Below are 17,791 nucleotides of genomic sequence, written 5' to 3'. Positions count from 1 at the left end.
ATCTGTCATTTTTCCCCGGCCGATACCTGCTTCTCCGCCGTCTCTACCCTTTATCCTCTTTTCCACCCAACCTTTCACCAGTTTCCTCCACGTAGAAGCTTCTACGATTTTCTTTTTTGGCAAACAACAATGAACTTGTATGATACAGCGACTGCAAGACGAAACGCGGTCATCTCTTTGCCTTATCACGCCGAACGCTGGGTCCGTGTAGACCCGAAACTCTATTATTTGTATTAATAGCATAAAATAAGTCCTTGCGTTCAATGTTATTGAGAAAATTGTTTAGAACAATTTTCGTACGTCCATGTGTCATAAAAGTTTCAAAAAACACAATTCTCGACAATATTTAATACTATTATATTATATATAATTTATATTATATTTAATATTATATATATATATATATATATATATATATATATATATATATATAATATTATGGTTATGCATATTTATTATTTATACATACTTATTTATAAATAAGTTAATCCCTTAAAAATTCGCTTAACCAATTTATTCGTTAGATTTATCGCGAGGCGTATCAATTAGCATTGTATTCGTTTTTTAATCGTGCCCGTATTACTTTCCATGGCGAACAGACTGCGCTGCCTAATAAATTGCTGTTGCGGAAAGTAATTCGATTGTATCGTATGCGCCAAATTTTTACTTTTGTCAGGTAACCTGAATTATATTCTATGAAAAGTTCTACCATACTTCATTAATGATTAATTTAACTACAGCACTAAAATTGATCGATGTATTTATAATAAGATACTTTGTGAAATGATTTCGCTAATAATGTTCTAGGTACGGAAGATACTCCGACGACACCGGCCATTATAATAGATTGTATCGGCAACACCCATATGCATCAGGAATGCGTTTGACGTTTGAAAAAACGAAAAAAGGGGCGGAATCATTACAGAAGTTGCTTCACTACAGTATAATTACGCTGAGCCAACGTGGTTAATGATAGCATATGCGCGGTCAATGTGACGTTTGGAACGTATACACGAAAGTTAACAGGAAGTTTCCATAAAAAAAAGTTCGCAAAAAGGTGTAAAGGAAATCGATGTAGGAAGAAGGCACCGCGTGCAACTAACATCGTGATCCAAAAACGTACTGCGAATATAGTAAACGAATGGATCTTGCGTAAGACGCCTAACACTTCATCAACAAACACTTCCTCAATAAGAGTATCTCATCAAACGTGTGCCGACGGAAACGCGAAAAAACGTGGGCAATATATCACCACAAAAAGTATCTAAAATGTATTCTGGATTCGTTAACAAATTAAAAGAAGAATAGAACAGTGTACGCGTTCAAGCTTTCATGAATTAAACACGAAAATGATTACTGTAATTACTTGGACAGGACTTTCTACTGATTGATAGGCGTTATATTGTCTTACCTAGTAATTATAAAAACGAAATTTCGTATAAATATTCATCCCACTGCAACGCGTCGTAACTCATATATTTTCCAGATAACAATGTTTATGAGAGTTCAAAGATCTCGAGTGCACTCTTAACGGTGAAAAAGAAGATCGCACGATTTCCTGTAAAGAAGTTTTCCCATGAATGATCGTTGACGGAACGTTGGATCGTGAGCTTGGATAACAATTATCCCCTCGCGCTTCCCGGAAAACAAATGGAGCCGTAAGGGGTATTGACGATCGAGAAAGCGGGTGGTAACGACGATACAACAAGATAAATTGCAGAAGCATTAATCGAGATATAATAGAGCAAAATGACTCTGGTAAACTACAGTATACATACTTTCTAATTAATTGTTCCACGGAAGAGAACACTGTTTCGCAAGTTTACGTTCCCCTTGATCGTTCATAGATTTTCACGCATTACGCGATCGCATGATCGCCGTAAAACATGATCAAATTAATGATATCCTTCCCATTTTTTTTTATTTAAAAGAAGAATGATTAGCGGGAATTACTCCGCATTAGTGGAAGGTATAATTTTTGTTTTACAACATTCGCGGTTGATTAGTCCGAGTCGTGAAAGTAAATTGTATTATTTGATAAATGAATGTTAGGAGATCGTATGCAATTGTGCAAGATCCAGTACAGCCAGGTCTTACGCACGCAATTACACGTGTAATTTTTAGTGAAAGCTGCCTCGAAGAGATTAGCGTCCATTTAATCGACGCTATCATTCAGCATTTAGTGTCCAATTATAAGTTTTCTTGTTCTGGCCAATGCGTTTCAGAAATGCCGAGGAACGCCGCTCGGAATTTTTGTTTCCCAATACGGATTACCCAGCGAAAAATTTGCGATCGAATTATAGCGCGATATCGTGTAACTAATTAGGTGAAAAAATTGCGTTAACAGTTGCACAGCTTAGTTCGTTAAATAACGAATCGATGTATGTAAATCTAACAATACCGTTCGCTGATGAAGTCAAATATTATAATTTGCACGCAAGGTGATTAAGAAAAAATCAGACACGTTTATATGCTTATTGTAATCAACTTTGTAATGCTGATACTAGTACTGAGCTGTAGCGACGGCGTAGCAGCGATCGTTTCTCATTAGAATTTCATTAAGTTCGCTGTGCTTAATGGCAGTGTGAGAAAGTTAAGAATGAGAGCAATTGCATAAGAAAGGATAGCATTGCGCGCCAACTTTCAGGCAATTTCGCAGTATCTAAACTTGCGTGGTCAATCAACTTTAGTACGTAAATCTGCACTTAATAACACACGATACACGATGCTTGCAAAACATTTTGCAAGCATTTAGGAAAGATGTTTCTTTCAAGTTTAAGAAATGTGGATCGCAAAAAGTAATTGCAAACGTAATAAAGTTGATCCAACAACCTCTGGGATTCGCGATGCCAAACAGCCTTCCATCGAGAAATAACCTCTTAAATTTGAACGTAATCAGAATTTAATTATATGAATTTGTAAATTATACCCGAAATTCGCATGTAGTGCAAGCAAAATAACCGACTAGACGCTACTCGCTTCGTCGTGCCGATAAGGAAATACACTTGTTGAGCGCAGCGAAATTTCATGGTGCCGTAATTGAAGGATACGCGGCGAAGATTCTGTTGTAATGAGCCTCGCTTACATGGCCGCGCACATAAATTTGACTCAAAGCTCGCACGATAAGGAACACGCGACGACACTGTTCCAAAAACGCGATCGGACAGACACACGCGATCGAGTTTTGTCTCTTCATCGCGGATCCCGTAAAAGAATAGTTTGCACACCGAACCTGAGTTTTCACGAGACACGTAGCTCAATGAACCTACGCGCTTATTCTCGACTTAATTATTCGTTACGGCGGCTTATTATAGCAACGGATATATACTTATCTCGAAAAGAAATCATAATAGTGCGCCGTAGTTATCTTTAATGAAGCATGTTCCATCATTGCTCTTCAAAACGAAAGAATGTACCTTATAGGATGAATCTCTATCTATCCGCTTTTATCACCGACGTTACGAGTGAAATAAAGGCATCAAAGTTCTCATAGTCCCCATTGTGTATATAAATTATAGTAACTTCACCTGACTGCCCTTTTAAACATTATGGTTACAACGGATTCGTAAAATTTCGTCTGCGTTTGATATCGCGCATGGAAAGTTGTCCTTTCACTCACCGTAGAATGTCGAATAATTGTATGTTTCTACTGTGATTGTTTCGATTAGAATGTAACACCTAACGTAGTTGCGTGAAAAAAAATCAAAGGGAACAATTTTCCTCAGATATTTTCCCATTTTATCGTGATATATCTACGTGTTTTTAAATTTCATCGTCGAACCGTATTTCGAAATAAACGTAACCTTGTACTCACCATACTGGTGTTCGAGATCGTTGTGTACGTGTGTGTGTGTGTGTGTTGCGTGCACCGGTGTGTACCACCTAAAGCCGCTGTCTACCGTAGTCCAGCCCAGACATGTCTACAAGGTGGTTGATAATAACAATCGACAATCAAACGTCGACGAATTCAATGCAACATAAAATCGGCGCGGTTTGTCGCCACACAGAGTCAAACACAGAGAGATCACCATAGATAATAAACACACACACACACTGCGTTCGGAGGAGGGCACTGGTAGAGAACCGTGCGTGTGTAAGGACGCGCACTCACAGGCACTGCTATTGGGTCTGCACGCGAAAAGCGCGATTGTACGTTTTTCCAACGAACCGTATACCGGAATACGGTGTTAGCCGGCGAATTAAACGAGACCAATCGGCGGACGTTCTCGTTAATCACTGATTCGAATATTATTCTGCGACGCTGTTCGTTCTCGAGCTTTTTAAATTTTCACTCTCAACTTTTTTCGCGCCTTTTTAACGAAACCCTGCGGAGTCACGTGCAAGACGAACAGAAGAAGCGATGGATTTTCAACCTAGCGGACACCGACTGAGCTCTCGACCGGCAGGTAGGTGAGCCAGTGCCCCTCCACCAGACTCACCACACCACGGCCACTCACCATTCTCCATTCTCTTTTCCTTTGCTTCGTCTTATTCTTTGGTCTTTCGCGTTCTTAGACTCTGTCTGCGGTCCGCCAGTTGCACAGCTGACCTGTTATAACAACGAAACGCGCGAGCCACGAATCAAGAGTTACTTCTTTATTTCAGTTAAAAATTTTAATAGGATTTTAGATTTTCTTGAAAATTTATCGCAGCAGAATAAATCTCCATGTAACGTTGAAATAAAATATAGTTTACGAAGATTTGTAACTAATCAGAATTATTTTATTCATTTGGAATACATTCATTGTGAAGCAATAACTGCGTCTTCAATAGCTACTTCGTCTTCTTCTTCGTCTTCTGTCACTTTCTTTACTGTTTGTTCAGGTAAAAATTCATCGAGTTGAAGTTTGAAAAATTCAGAGGGTGACATAGTTCCAATGAGGACTCTAAAAAGTAGTAGAAAACATTTCTGAGATCCTAGATGTCTTCTAATAATGCTACAAAAACGCTAATGTCTCCATTATATACAGTTATGTAAATATACATATGTATATACAAGAAATCCTTTCAGTACCTTTCTATGAATCGTTCATTACGGTTCGGTTTCCCCGCGTAAATATTTTTAATAAGGGCATCAAAATTTTCTTTCAAGTGTTCTACATCCATATCGAGCTAAAAATCAAATAATATATTATATTTAAATCTGTTTCTACGAGATGTAAAAATGTGGTTTAAATTAAAATTTACCGTGCCGAATGCGCAAGTAATTGTTCCATACTCTTTAAAGTTGGTATCCGGTTGCAATTTGTATATCATTCCATGTTTATATTTTCTGACAAGGAAACCTATGTCGTTACTCAGGTTACCTAACAGATCAATTTATAATTACTATATCCAGCGATAGTTATAAAATTGACATTTTAAACGAAGTTATTTACCTGATTTTACGTTCGGAAATTTGAGCCTCAACAATCCCCTGATTAACAATAAATCAGGTAAAATATCTACATGACCCAGTATATAATCGTAGTCTTTGTAAGGAAAATTTCCATTCTACAACAATTAGAAAAAGAAATTTATGACCTTCTATGATTTAAATAAACAATCGTGCCAACTTACTTGAATTTGCTTAATAAGTTCAACCCCGCCAGCAAAATCGGCACCAGCTGCTATAGCATCTTGATTATCGCTTTGTTTCTTACAAAATGCTAATATTGTCCTTCCGATTTCTTGCTCAAATGGGTGCGGTGTTTCTACCATGTTCGTAAATTTCTCAAGATATTTGTTTTTCTTTTCACGCTGTTATGAAAGTTAGACGTAAGATATTTTTGTTAAAAATAAAATAAATTGTTGCATAAATAAATTACTCCTTGTATGTTTAACTGATTATAAAACAGTGATTTCTTACCTGCAAATTTAATTCGAATACAGCATTAGCATACGTATTCGGTCTGTTGTACATAGTAGGGTGATTCACTTCGCGATGACATTCTATAGCATCTTTAAAACTATATACTGGTCTCGGATGATATTTTACAAACCATACATTATCAACAGGTTTCCTTCTCCAACTATCATTTATTAACTTGAGAGGTGATTGTTTTACATCTTTGTTCCTATTATAATTTTATAAAATGATCCAATCAGCAATTATAGAGATCTCAATAATACACAATATCGCATACTCACAATTTGGATGCTTTTTTAAAGCCCGGAACATATCCAACTTTTTCGACTACCTTCTTCACTTTGAGCTTTTGTTTCATTGCCCTTATACCTTTCCTAGCTGCATATTCTCGTGTTTGTATGAATGAAAAACTCGCGTTGCACGCAGAGGCATAGTTGTAAGTGGAACGAAGACTCTTTATCAACCATCCTATAAAAAGTTAAATACAGTATAAATGTTTGTGCATGAAATATTATTGTCTAAACTATCCACCATTAAGTTGAGGTTATAAATATTATCATTGAATATTATGCGAACGGCTTTGTAACAAATATATTACCGGAAGGAAACTATATCAGAAAATTATTCTGTATAATTACGTTGTTACAAATATATTTAATTTATTAGAAAAACTATAATATAAACATACTACCTGCCGACATTATTACTCTTTCCTACATATAAAGTAACTACGAACGGAGTATAGACACAAAATGTCTAAAATTCATCAGAGATACATACTAGGGACATTACAATTTCTAATACTAAAAGAATTGCAGCCTTTATTTCGAAGTCCGTGAAAGGAGTACACTAATACATTTAAAGTGGCAAACAGTAAAATTTCGTGATACGAAAATCTTATATGTCTATAAGTATCTGCCACATATGTGAGTTCAATGTACATACGCGCTTTTATATAACATTAAAATATTGCATACAATGATATTTTTATTGCAGTCGTAAACCATGATCGTGTACATTGGTCGAAGGTAGGAGATATTAAAAATATGATACGGATTCAAAGTTGCAAGTACAAGAATTGTATGAAATGAATGGTAATTGACCTTAAAACGCGCGCTTATGAAACAGCACTATTCAGGCAATATGGCTGACGGAAGTAGACGTCATCAGTGCCAACTGCCAGCCAACTAGGCTCGCTAAAGCTGCGCTTTCTGTAAAGAAGAAAGTCACTTTTTTCTCCGTCTCCTGCATCTCCGCGTATTTTTGTCCGTTGTCGGGTACGTTATAAATCCAGTGTCCGAAGTAACAGGTTTGACGTAGTTATAAAATGCGAACGCTTTTCTGACCCGTCCGCAACTTTGCATATTTTGGTGGTGGCGAACGAAAGGTTCTATCACTGTTATTAGTGGTGTTTGAGATCTGGTGAGTCCGTCGTATTCTGATTGTAATCGTGTACTAATCATATGCTACATTCTATTCTTGTCCTCAAGTGTAACAAGCGGTACTGATTTTGCTATTTATCTTTGCTTCAAGATTTGCTACCGTTTCATGTTGTTCGTTAACATTGCTGCGATATATTTGATTTTAACGTATACACAATTCTGGACTGCATGAAATTAGAATAGGTTAAAAAACTCGTTTGATTGTACGATTGCATACGATAATCTTGTCATCTTTTCATTGTTGCAGAGTCATTCAGTAGTTAGTACATAGTGAACGTGACGTCCATTCATATCCACAAATATGTTCATTTGGGATTGGTTCGCAGGAGTTTTAAATTATCTTGGTGAGTGAAGGTTTTATAATTACTTTCAAAATACGGGTTCTTTTGTTTTTGTATATACGTTATTTACAGTAATAATATGTGTATAAAAAGGAAAACCTTTTCTTATTAGTTACCATAGTATTATAACGTTCTGCGTTTATTATTTTTTTATATGTTTTAACTCATTTGCAGGGCTTTGGAAAAAGAGTGGGAAACTCCTGTTCCTTGGTTTAGACAATGCTGGCAAAACCACGTTGCTTCATATGCTCAAAGATGATCGACTAGCTCAACATGTGCCTACATTGCACCCAAGTAATCAATATTCATTATAATTTATTATCATCTACTATAAAACTTAAGTTTTATATATAATCGTTTCAGATGTTACTTTTTAACATTTCTCTCTAATAAAATCAATTGAATTAATTACCCTATAATTTTTGTATTATCAATCAGTATTAACTTATGTAATTCTATGTTTCAGCATCAGAAGAACTATCTATTGGAAACATGAGGTTCACAACATTTGATCTTGGAGGACATCCTCAAGGTATAATTGCAAAGTCCAATATCGCGTAAATGTTTTCTAAATTGTACAATGTCAAACTTAACTTAATTATTCTAGCAAGAAGAGTTTGGAAAGACTATTTCCCAGCTGTGGATGCAATAGTATTTCTTGTAGACGCAAGCGACAGATCAAGATTACCCGAGTCGAAAGCCGAGTTCGATGCATTATTAACCGATGAACAGCTTAGCACGTGTCCAGTTTTAGTGCTAGGTAACAAAATTGATAAGCCGGGCGCAGCGTCGGAAGATGAGCTCAGGAACTATTTTAATTTGTACGGTCAAACAACGGGAAAGGTACGTGACATAAAAGAAAAATCCAAATATAATTTATTCTCGTTTAGAAATACTATTAAAATAGATGAATTTTAGGGAAAGATTTCTCGCAATGAAATACCTGGTCGTCCATTGGAATTATTTATGTGTTCAGTGCTAAAAAGACAAGGATACGGTGAGGGCTTCCGCTGGCTCGCTCAGTACATTGACTGAATATTCACAATAATTTAAAATTCTCCGATTCTTAGCAGTTTATTACATTTCCCTTTCACTGATTCATATCGGACACCGGTACAGAAGGTGTATTATCCTTTATGAGAATTGTGCAGTAGGAAAGGAATATCAAGATATGAACTGCAGTAACAGATACAAAACAGTGGAAACATGTAAAAAAGACAACGTCTTAAAAATACATTACAAACACGCGATAGAACTAATTTGTTTCATTTTATCACGTGGAGCCTACAACATTCAACATGAATCTTTTAAATTCCAGAAAATTTCTGTGAATTCCTATCGTTTCGCGGATCATGTTATGGAAATACTTGACATGCTGAAAAGTGATATAAACGTTTTGATAAATAAATTAATAAACTATTTAAGAATTTCAAGTGTTTTACAATGTTATTTTCTATAGCATAATGTTTTGTTTTATTTCAAACGACATTATTATCTGCAAAAGATTTTTATTTAAGTTTAGGTATCTCTTTACTTCTGAACATTTCCATAAATTAAAGATTCTAAAATGGATATACCTTTGTATACTTTTAAAGTCAACATACTCAAATTACTTAGGTCCATTATCTATGGCACAATATAATTTTCATTACTTTACGATCGATTAATAACAATTATTCGTTTAGAATGTAAAAATACTTTTACTAATGCATATAAATAAGTGGAAATGAATATATATTTCATCATGAAATTATTTGTTGTCCCCACATTTTCATAATGTTTTTAAAGTGTTAATAGTAACAGTTTGTAAGTTAGAATATACGTAAATCAAATCATCTCTAGTTCAATAGAAATTTTCATTGTAGTTTTACTGTATAGCTGTGTCGATATAGGTATATATTTGTCTTTAAGAAAAGTAATATCAAACTAGCGTTCCAGAAAATACATTTTTTAAATGTGTCAATACAACTGTAAGTACTTATGGTGTCCTGCTCGTTATTTTACATAAATAAAGTATGTTGTTTTATATTTAACATGGTTCCTGTATATTGTGCTGGCTTCTCATTAACGTATTAAGTGCTACCAACACGCGACACGTAGGTGTAAAAATTGGAGTTCAATTAAATAATGTACACTGTATTAAATGTAATAAAATATCATTAAAAGATTTATAACAAATAGTATAAAATATATACATTTTCATAATAAAATAATATAATAGTTCACATTTTTGTATAACGTTAAAGTAATAAATCCTTTTCTGGTGAGAAATTTTCAAATTGTTTATTGACATATTCGTCGGACACTTCGCTGAGATTTTTTGGATTCCATTTTGGATTTTGATCTTTGTCTATTAAAACTGCTCTCACACCTGCACAGTCAAATTTTTATATATAGTAACAATACATTAAAATTATTGTTTCCGGATACAAATAAAAATTAAAAAGTGTAATTACCTTCATAGAAATCTGTAGTTTTATCGAAAGTCATATTGCATGCTAATCTGTATTCCATCTTCAAACACTCTGCTAAATTAAAAGTGCTCCCTTTTTTCATAGCGAGGAAAGTAACTTTTAACGATGTTGGCGACATTTTTAACAATGTCTGTATAGTTTTTTCTGCCCATTCAGATTTGTCTTCTTCCAATCTTTAAATTTCGAAATAATTGAAATTCAATACAAAATTAGTGTTACGGGTAAATTACCTTTTTATTATCTCTTCCACTGACGATGCAGAGAAACATCTATCGATTTGCTTCATATACGGCGCTAAAGTAAACTGCTTGTCAAAATTTTTCAATTGATATTTGTTCAAAACTGTTGTAACATCAGAAAACTCGGTTGTTAATAAATCTTGTTTTAACTGTGCCAAATTCTCGAAAGGGATCATGTGAGTTGCAATGCCAGCATGTAATACATCCATGCCTTTAATAAAATGTTTATATATTATGAAATACATAGAATTGTATAAACGATTAAACGTGATGGAACTATGTTACCTTTCAATCGTTCTCCAGTTAATCCAAGATAAACACCTAATTTTCCTTGCAATCTAGGTAAAAAATACGATCCGCCAACATCGGGAAACAATCCTATTGCTGTTTCCGGCATTGCGAATAAAGTTTTTTCTGTTGCAACTCTATATTTACCGTGTATAGATAATCCAACTCCGCCGCCCAGAGTTATCCCATTTATTAATGCCACATAAGGTATCTTATACGTTGCAATCAGATGATTTTGGCTAGGTAAATATACAAGATGTTGAAACGTGTAAAAATATTTACATAGAGATACGTAAAATGCTTTTGTAACTCACGTGTATTCTTTTCTAAAAAATGCTTCGCGTAATTCATCGTTTTCGTCTGTTATAGGGATGATAGCTTTTATATCTCCACCGGCACAAAATGCTTTTTCCCCTGCACCTTCTATCACTACCAATCTTTTTGATGTTTCCCACTTTTTCAGCGTTGGATATATTTTCTCAATCATTGATAAATTTAAAGAGTTTAAGACTTTCGGGCGATTCAATGTTATAAGGCCTGTATTTCCAAACTTATTTTTAAAATATAGATTATTAATGTCACGAACGATTTTATATTTATACATTTTAATTGATGTGAATACTATCTCTAATTATATACTTACATCTTTTATCAGTATATCTTCTTCGTTGCTGACTCCCACATTACTGTGCGACGATGCATTTTTATTTGGTACTGGAATTTCAATAGGTGGTTTAGCTTCAGGTGCGGGTTCAGTTTGTGGATAGGATTGTGGAAGAGAAGGTTCAACGATAGGGCCTATAGATTCAGAAATTTATTAAATGATTAGTATAATTTATCCGGTTACTCTTAAGGATTAAATGACCAAATAGCTATGCTTTCATTCTTAATAATTATATAAATAATTTCTAATCTCGTGAATATCGCAGTAAAAATATCATCTGAAAGACCTGGTACTTCTATTACGGGCACTTGTTTTGGATATGGATCTGTAGGATACGGCGAAGAAGGCATTGGCTCAGGGTTAGGTATTACAATGGGCTTTGGATTCACATCATTGAATTTCATACTTATATCCTTACCTACATTTGGAGTTCGTACTGATAAAAGTTTAAAACTATTTTTCGTTGTGGACCCAATATAACTGAGTTTTAACGTACCGTTTTTGAACTAATAAAAGAAAAAAAGTCATTAATATTACTTATCATTAACTACAGTTTATATACAATTAATAATTACCATTTTTGTCGGTTGTTCTTTCGGCTTCTACAATACGTAAACTGATATTACAAATTCGACTCTCACTTTCTACATACAGTAAAATTTCGAAACAGAATGACCGAACATAGATTACGAATTACGTATTACGAAAAATTGTTCTACCAATATTTTTACATTTCAAATTTACATTGTTTCATGAGAAAATGATCTTGAAATCATGGACGATTTTATATGCAAATTTAGGCGACCTTTATATCACACTCAATGATATTCATTAATTATTCTACGTATAGAGGTCCAAAATATTTTTATATCGCGTGATATAAAATTGATAATTATGTTTGATAGCGGGAACGTATTACATGTTGCTAATTAACGCATTGGCAACTAAAGGCGCGTGTTCATCTGACAGTAAAACTTCTGATAGTTGCTCTATCTATTGCTATTTTGCTCTATAGCTTCGTAGCTATTTTCTCAATACGAGATCATTTATTTTATAAGAGCAGCTACCTAGAAGTTACCGTACAACAGTAGCGCCTCGCTATATTGCAGCGTGCCAGCGGCAAATGGCTCGGAAATTTGAGGCACGGTTCAAAATCTGCCTTTTTCCGATTGGTTGACGCTCTACGGTGCTCTACAGCAGCGCTGTCCTCACAGGTTTTCGACAAAGATAGAGAAAATGACGAGTGAGCAAGAGAGCGCGACATAAGCACAACCACAAGCGAAACAGTCACAACAACAATGTAGCTTGTCTCCCTTTTTACCATGCTCGCGATCTCTCTCTTTTCGCGCATTCGCACGCTGACGCTCAAACGCGCGGCAAGATATTCGATTTGTACTACATTCACCAGCGAATTCACGAACGCAATGCATGCTTTAGAATTTAAATTATCGCGCCTAAAACGTCATATTCAATATTACTTCGTCTGATTGACGGACTTCTATATACTCGTTTAGGTCGACAGAAGTAGGGGAAACAAGGTCATGTCAGTGTCATATAACTCCTCCTTCGCCGCATGTAAACATCGTTCGTTTCGCTATCGGCAGAATTTATCAGTTTTTATTAAACATCTTCCGCTATGCGTGAACAGATATATTCTTTAAATACAGTGAACCGTTAATTGATTTAATACAGTTTACAGCGTAATTAGTTTGGGAAAATTCACGAAGTTACGATGCTGTACTTTGTAAGATTGTTTTTCGTTACATGCTTAGTGCGAATGCACTTGGTTACATCGTTAGAGACTACAGCAGCAAATAATAATGATACAACTTGTAATTTGTCACCGAAGTTGTTGGAAGAAATTCAATCGTATGCACCGCTGGTGCAAAGTATAATAAACGAAACGTTAACAGGCTCTTTTAAAGGAGTCACATGGTACGAACTGGCCAATTTTGTGGATACGTTTGGTCCAAGATTCACTGGCACAAAAACACTCGAGAGTGCAATTGATTATGTATTGAATAAATCAGTGGAATTTGGTTTAGAAAACGTGCATGGAGAACCTGTCAGTGTGCCCCATTGGATTAGGTAATATTTGATAACTATTTGGTAACAATTACTTATGTTATAATAAAATAATTAAACAATTAATCATTAATGTGTTTTATAATTCATATTGAAATAGTGTTTTCCTTACAGGGGCCAAGAATCTGCTACACTTTTATCGCCAAGGAATAAAAAAATTGCTCTTTTGGGATTAGGTTACAGCGTTGGCACTCCACCGGAAGGAATAACTGCTGAAGCTATTGTTGTAAATAGTTTCAAAGAACTGGAGAAAAGGAAACACGAAGTAAGTAATCTATAATATTATAAAATTATTCGACGAGTTATTTTCTTCTTTCCTCTAATCAATTTCAAAGTATTTTTCTATTAGGTGCCAGGAAAAATTGTTGTATATAATGAGAGATACGTTTCGTATGGTGAAACGGTGAAATACAGAAGTAGTGGAGCATCGGAAGCAGCTAAATATGGCGCGGTTGCCGTATTAATTAGATCGGTTACACCGTACTCTTTGTACACACCTCATACGGGTATGCAGAGCTATGCGGAAAATGTGACTAAAATTCCAGCTGCGTGTATTACGCAAGAAGACGCGCTACTTTTAAGAAGGATGTCGATAAGAGGTCAGCAAATATATTCGTAATAGTTATTTGCATTTAACAAGTGATTAACTAATAGTAGCAGACATGTACATATTCCTTATATGGTTTTATATGTTTTAATCTGTTAGGTAAAACCATAAAAATTAATTTAAAAATGGAAGCTAAAACTTTACCAGACGAATTATCAAGGAATATAATAGCTGAAATAGTTGGTTCCACTCTGCCGGAGAAAGTAGTTGTTGTATCTGGTCATGTAGATAGCTGGGATGTTGGTCAGGGAGCAATGGATGACGGAGGTGGCGCATTTATATCGTGGCATGCGATAAAATTGTTGAAACACCTTAATTTTCGTCCTCGTCGAACAGTGAGGTGATTTTATAATGAATTTCGAATAAAATGAGTCGATATTCTAATTATGTATACAAGCTTAAAACTAATATTTGCAGACTGATTATGTGGACAGCTGAAGAGATGGGTTTGATAGGATCCAGTCAATATGTTAAATCCCATAAAGCAAAAGAGAACAATCTCCAATTTGTCATGGAATCGGATATGGGTACATTTATGCCTTTGGGTCTAGAGTTTACTGGAACAGATGAAGTCAAATGTATATTAGAAGAAATTATGAAGTAAGAAATTTATAAAATGAGAATAGATTGTATCAATATTGTAATTGTTTAACAAAAATTACGTTTTGCAGATTATTACTTCCTATGGGAAATATGAAATTGCGTAGTCCTCAGGAAGGTCCTGATATTGCTCTTTGGGTAGATGCAGGTGTACCTGGAGGGTCACTGTGGACGCAGAATGACAAATATTTTTATTACCATCATTCAAACGCAGATACAATGTTGGTTGAGAACCCAGACGCACTTGACAGAGGAACAGCTTTGTTCGCCGCGGTGTCTTTTGTCCTTGCTGATCTTAGTATCGATTTACCGAGACACAAATAGTTGCTTATCGTTGGTTAACGTTAATAACGATAACAAAGTGAAATTATCTGCGCTCTCTTTATTAAGCAAGTACAAATTGTTCATCTTAAAATTCTTTATAGTGCATACTAATTATTTTAATAATGGGCGCGTTAATTCAACGGTGGGAAACATAGAAGTATACTGTAACGTCAGTCTACATATTCCAACCATAAGTGTCATGTTGGCCTTTTGGTTGTTCTTGCCAAATTTATATCATTGCCCATATATTCTACTTTATAATTAAGATTGTTGTTGCTGATACTCTTCCAACGAAAACAATATTAAACATATTAGTAAACTGCGAATTTTTATACCAAATACACATTGTCTGCGCCGAATGCACGACAAAGAAGCTTTAAATAATTTTAACGAGTAGAATATAATGCTACAGTACCTCCCAATTCTGTAAATGTTTTTACTGTTTTGCACTTTATTTACCCATTTTTCTCATTAGTGTATACAATCCGCAGTCTACATATAAGTTTATCAAAATATACAATAAGTAATTATGAAAAAGTTTAATACGAACGTTGTAATACTCTTTTGTAAGTTATAACATTAAAATACGTAAGTGTAAGCATACCAAAGCTGCAACATAAAATACAAAAAAAATGTGTTGTTAATTGTAGAATAAACAGATAATATTATAAGACAGGTATAGAAAGATAGAAAAATCCAGCGTGATGCTTATAAATTATATTTATTTCAAATGCATTTACTTGTACAGGGAATAGTCTCGTACAAACATTTTCTGCCTAATTAGCCACGTGGTCGTAATTCCGCTATTCGTAAACCCTAAATATTACAAAGTATTCATGGACCACGTGGGCTAGGCTCTGAACATGTGTGTACCTGTAATTGGTGTTTCCGGTCAACGGAAAACAATGGAAACTGTGAACACTATATTGAAACGTTTTACTAATTTGCAGTCGCTCTACATCGTCACTCAGGATTCGCTACGTTACATCTTCGACCGAACCTTTAACTACTATCAGAATCGTCCGCTCTTATTCGCCTGACAAAAGGAGACAAGTATCCTATACAAGATACGCCAGTTACAAATTCGTGTAAAGAAAACACTGTACATTGTTCTAATTTAAATGAAAAACAATTCGTTAGCAATTACAGGTTTATTAATGCTTTAATCAGTCTCGTAACAGAAAACACCGACCGTGTTCATTAATTTACCTATATCAACGTGTCTTCGTCCTGATTCGGAAATACTATTAACAGGGAATGTTGAGACGTCGTTCTTTGGCTCGAGGTCAACAGCGCAGTTTTTTCACCGCCGCTTCCGTTGATGGAACAATCCGGTGAACTGCCATCGAAAGCGATGACGTTCGTCGTGGTACTACTGGTCGAAGGCATATCGTTCAGATCCGGCGATGCCAAGGGCGGTGCTTGAACGGCACGGTTATTATTGCTGCTGTCCAGCGATACCAGCTGCATGCTGTACGATTCACGGTACCCGGACGTGCTGGATGTATCCTCGTCCCACGAAACGTCCGACGTTTGCAAGCTCAGGTGGTGGTGATGATGATGAGGGTAGTGATAATGATGGTGGATGTTGGTGTGCAATTGTTGGTCGTTTGGTGCGATGTTGCTTCTTTCGCCATCCGGCTGATGAATAATCGATCCCCGTCTGGAACGAATGGACGATGAATCCGAAGGGATGCTGAAAGCAGAGGTTTCTATTGTTGTAGTCGGCGGTGTTAAAACCAAGGGCTGAGTCGTCGGCTGCGCGATTGATGTCCCGTCACTTTGATCTTGCGTCAGTTGCGATACCTGAATGATATATCCGAATGTACTTTGAAGTCGTTTGCGTTTTATAGGATATTTTAGCGGGTCATTATTTTCTTTTCGATCTTACCTCCATATGAGTCCTTCGACTCTTTCTCAATCGGAATGTTTTTTTACTTTGACCCACACATCGTTGCAAGCGAGGCTTGTCTGGACGGCATTCGCCTGAGCTGTCTTCGTTTGGGCTTGTCGGACTGAGCTGACTCGTCATTGTTTCTCCTATTAAAACAGCGTTTAATTAATTCCCCCGATCCATTTATTTGAGCATTTCCCGCTATGTACTCTATCCATGCTTCTTTATCAAAGTTACTAATTTCCAGCCCGATGCATTTCTTCAAATTAAGTGACAAATAATGTTCAGTGAATTATGATCGGTTTAGCATGGCACTCTATGTCTACTGTGACGTAGTTTCGATCCAATTATTATTCATTTTCATCTAGATTAGAGATCAGCTTTTCGGTTTTCTTTTGTGAGAGGATTCTTTTGCACATAATACGATTAGATAAATATTTTAGATGATCGTTCGCTATGTAAATAGTTCAAGTAGAAGTTGAGTTAACCTAACATTGGTTAGGTAATACATTGTCATGATATATTACTTTGGAAACTAATATTTAAGTAGCAATTAAAATGGCTCACCTTTTGGAAGTATTTAAAATACTTTAAACCTGATTCAAAGTGTTTGAATTAGTATGAAATAATGTAAATTTACTCGTATGTATTTATAGTAAAGTGGGTACATGATAATTATACAATATTGATAATACGAGGAATTTTATAAGGACAATAAATGCAAATAAAATCTGTGACACATTAGAAATTTTGAAGTAGGTCTTTCTTGAAATATTTAATTTGGTTATAGTAGAAAGGCATCTTTTATATACTTTTTACTCCGATAGTTGAACAAACAATGTTGTTAATGTAAATTGAATGAAATAATAGTAGTAGTAACAATAGAATGTAATTAAATACATGCTACCGAGTTTTACATCTATTTCGAAAAAATATTTACAAGGAAAGATAGTGCTGTTGTGTCTTTTTTTTTGGTACATCATTG

The 17,791-nt window shown here is 35.2% G+C and overlaps 6 protein-coding genes across 14 annotated transcripts in view; 2 read left to right on the top strand and 4 right to left on the bottom strand.

The window, feature by feature from the left end:
* Positions 1-4,372, bottom strand: part of Cad99c (cadherin 99C) — a 131,370-nt gene extending 126,998 nt beyond the window's left edge. The window contains exon 1 of the mRNA XM_078182294.1: positions 3,815-4,372. Within this exon, the coding sequence (XP_078038420.1) occupies positions 3,815-3,817 (3 nt within the window). The 5' untranslated portion in view covers positions 3,818-4,372. The remainder of the gene's footprint in view (positions 1-3,814) is intronic.
* A 338-nt stretch (positions 4,373-4,710) lies between these two features.
* Mrpl1 (mitochondrial ribosomal protein L1) lies at positions 4,711-7,087 on the bottom strand. 4 transcript variants are annotated; one of them, XM_078184246.1, is made up of 8 exons: positions 6,952-7,087; positions 6,130-6,316; positions 5,849-6,056; positions 5,560-5,739; positions 5,379-5,493; positions 5,188-5,306; positions 5,015-5,112; positions 4,711-4,886 (listed from the first exon to the last, which is right to left on the bottom strand). In XM_078184246.1, exons 2-8 carry the CDS (start codon positions 6,204-6,206, stop codon positions 4,742-4,744), a joined length of 942 nt encoding a protein of 313 aa, XP_078040372.1. In that variant the 5' UTR covers positions 6,207-6,316; positions 6,952-7,087; the 3' UTR covers positions 4,711-4,741. The 4 variants fall into 4 exon arrangements, with proteins under 4 accessions (XP_078040372.1, XP_078040371.1, XP_078040369.1 ...); XM_078184245.1 differs by having other exon boundaries at positions 6,826-6,954; XM_078184243.1 differs by lacking the exon at positions 6,952-7,087 and adding an exon at positions 6,629-6,806.
* On the top strand, positions 6,994-8,890 carry Sar1 (Secretion-associated Ras-related 1). 4 transcript variants are annotated; one of them, XM_078184250.1, is made up of 6 exons: positions 6,994-7,125; positions 7,538-7,634; positions 7,806-7,925; positions 8,098-8,163; positions 8,239-8,474; positions 8,550-8,890. In XM_078184250.1, the coding sequence occupies exons 2-6, from the start codon at positions 7,592-7,594 to the stop codon at positions 8,664-8,666; spliced, it is 582 nt and encodes a 193-aa protein (XP_078040376.1). In that variant the 5' UTR covers positions 6,994-7,125; positions 7,538-7,591; the 3' UTR covers positions 8,667-8,890. The 4 variants fall into 4 exon arrangements, with proteins under 4 accessions (XP_078040376.1, XP_078040379.1, XP_078040375.1 ...); XM_078184253.1 differs by having other exon boundaries at positions 7,033-7,157; XM_078184249.1 differs by lacking the exon at positions 6,994-7,125 and adding an exon at positions 7,130-7,270.
* A 906-nt stretch (positions 8,891-9,796) lies between these two features.
* On the bottom strand, positions 9,797-12,317 carry Hibch (3-hydroxyisobutyryl-CoA hydrolase). Of its 2 annotated transcripts, XM_078184247.1 has the most exons (8): positions 11,872-12,317; positions 11,715-11,802; positions 11,276-11,346; positions 10,947-11,182; positions 10,630-10,871; positions 10,336-10,555; positions 10,088-10,278; positions 9,797-10,002 (listed from the first exon to the last, which is right to left on the bottom strand). In XM_078184247.1, the coding sequence occupies exons 1-8, from the start codon at positions 11,872-11,874 to the stop codon at positions 9,872-9,874; spliced, it is 1,182 nt and encodes a 393-aa protein (XP_078040373.1). In that variant the 5' UTR covers positions 11,875-12,317; the 3' UTR covers positions 9,797-9,871. The 2 variants fall into 2 exon arrangements, with proteins under 2 accessions (XP_078040373.1, XP_078040374.1); XM_078184248.1 differs by lacking the exon at positions 11,872-12,317 and having other exon boundaries at positions 10,947-11,169; positions 11,715-11,756.
* A 523-nt stretch (positions 12,318-12,840) lies between these two features.
* Positions 12,841-16,005, top strand: LOC144471800 (carboxypeptidase Q-like). 2 transcript variants are annotated; one of them, XR_013494336.1, is made up of 7 exons: positions 12,841-13,384; positions 13,496-13,646; positions 13,731-13,980; positions 14,088-14,328; positions 14,406-14,588; positions 14,660-14,977; positions 15,863-16,005. XR_013494336.1 is itself a non-coding variant. In XM_078184241.1 (6 exons), the coding sequence occupies exons 1-6, from the start codon at positions 13,029-13,031 to the stop codon at positions 14,910-14,912; spliced, it is 1,434 nt and encodes a 477-aa protein (XP_078040367.1). In that variant the 5' UTR covers positions 12,841-13,028; the 3' UTR covers positions 14,913-15,607. The 2 variants fall into 2 exon arrangements, 1 of the variants encoding a protein (XP_078040367.1); XM_078184241.1 differs by lacking the exon at positions 15,863-16,005 and having other exon boundaries at positions 14,660-15,607.
* Positions 16,006-16,077: 72 nt separating this feature from the next.
* The window catches only part of Unc80 (unc80, NALCN channel complex subunit), a 40,350-nt gene continuing 38,636 nt past the window's right edge, over positions 16,078-17,791 (bottom strand). The window contains exons 52-53 of the mRNA XM_078184254.1: positions 16,804-16,952; positions 16,078-16,718 (exon numbers count right to left, since the gene is read on the bottom strand). Of these exons, the coding sequence (XP_078040380.1) occupies positions 16,122-16,718; positions 16,804-16,952 (746 nt within the window). The 3' untranslated portion in view covers positions 16,078-16,121. The remainder of the gene's footprint in view (positions 16,719-16,803; positions 16,953-17,791) is intronic.

The sequence above is a fragment of the Augochlora pura genome, chromosome 6, assembly GCF_028453695.1.
Source record: "Augochlora pura isolate Apur16 chromosome 6, APUR_v2.2.1, whole genome shotgun sequence".
Taxonomy (NCBI): Eukaryota; Metazoa; Arthropoda; class Insecta; order Hymenoptera; family Halictidae; genus Augochlora; species Augochlora pura.
Note: the sequence above shows the minus strand (reverse complement) of the source record. Positions and strands in the feature narration are given on the sequence as shown.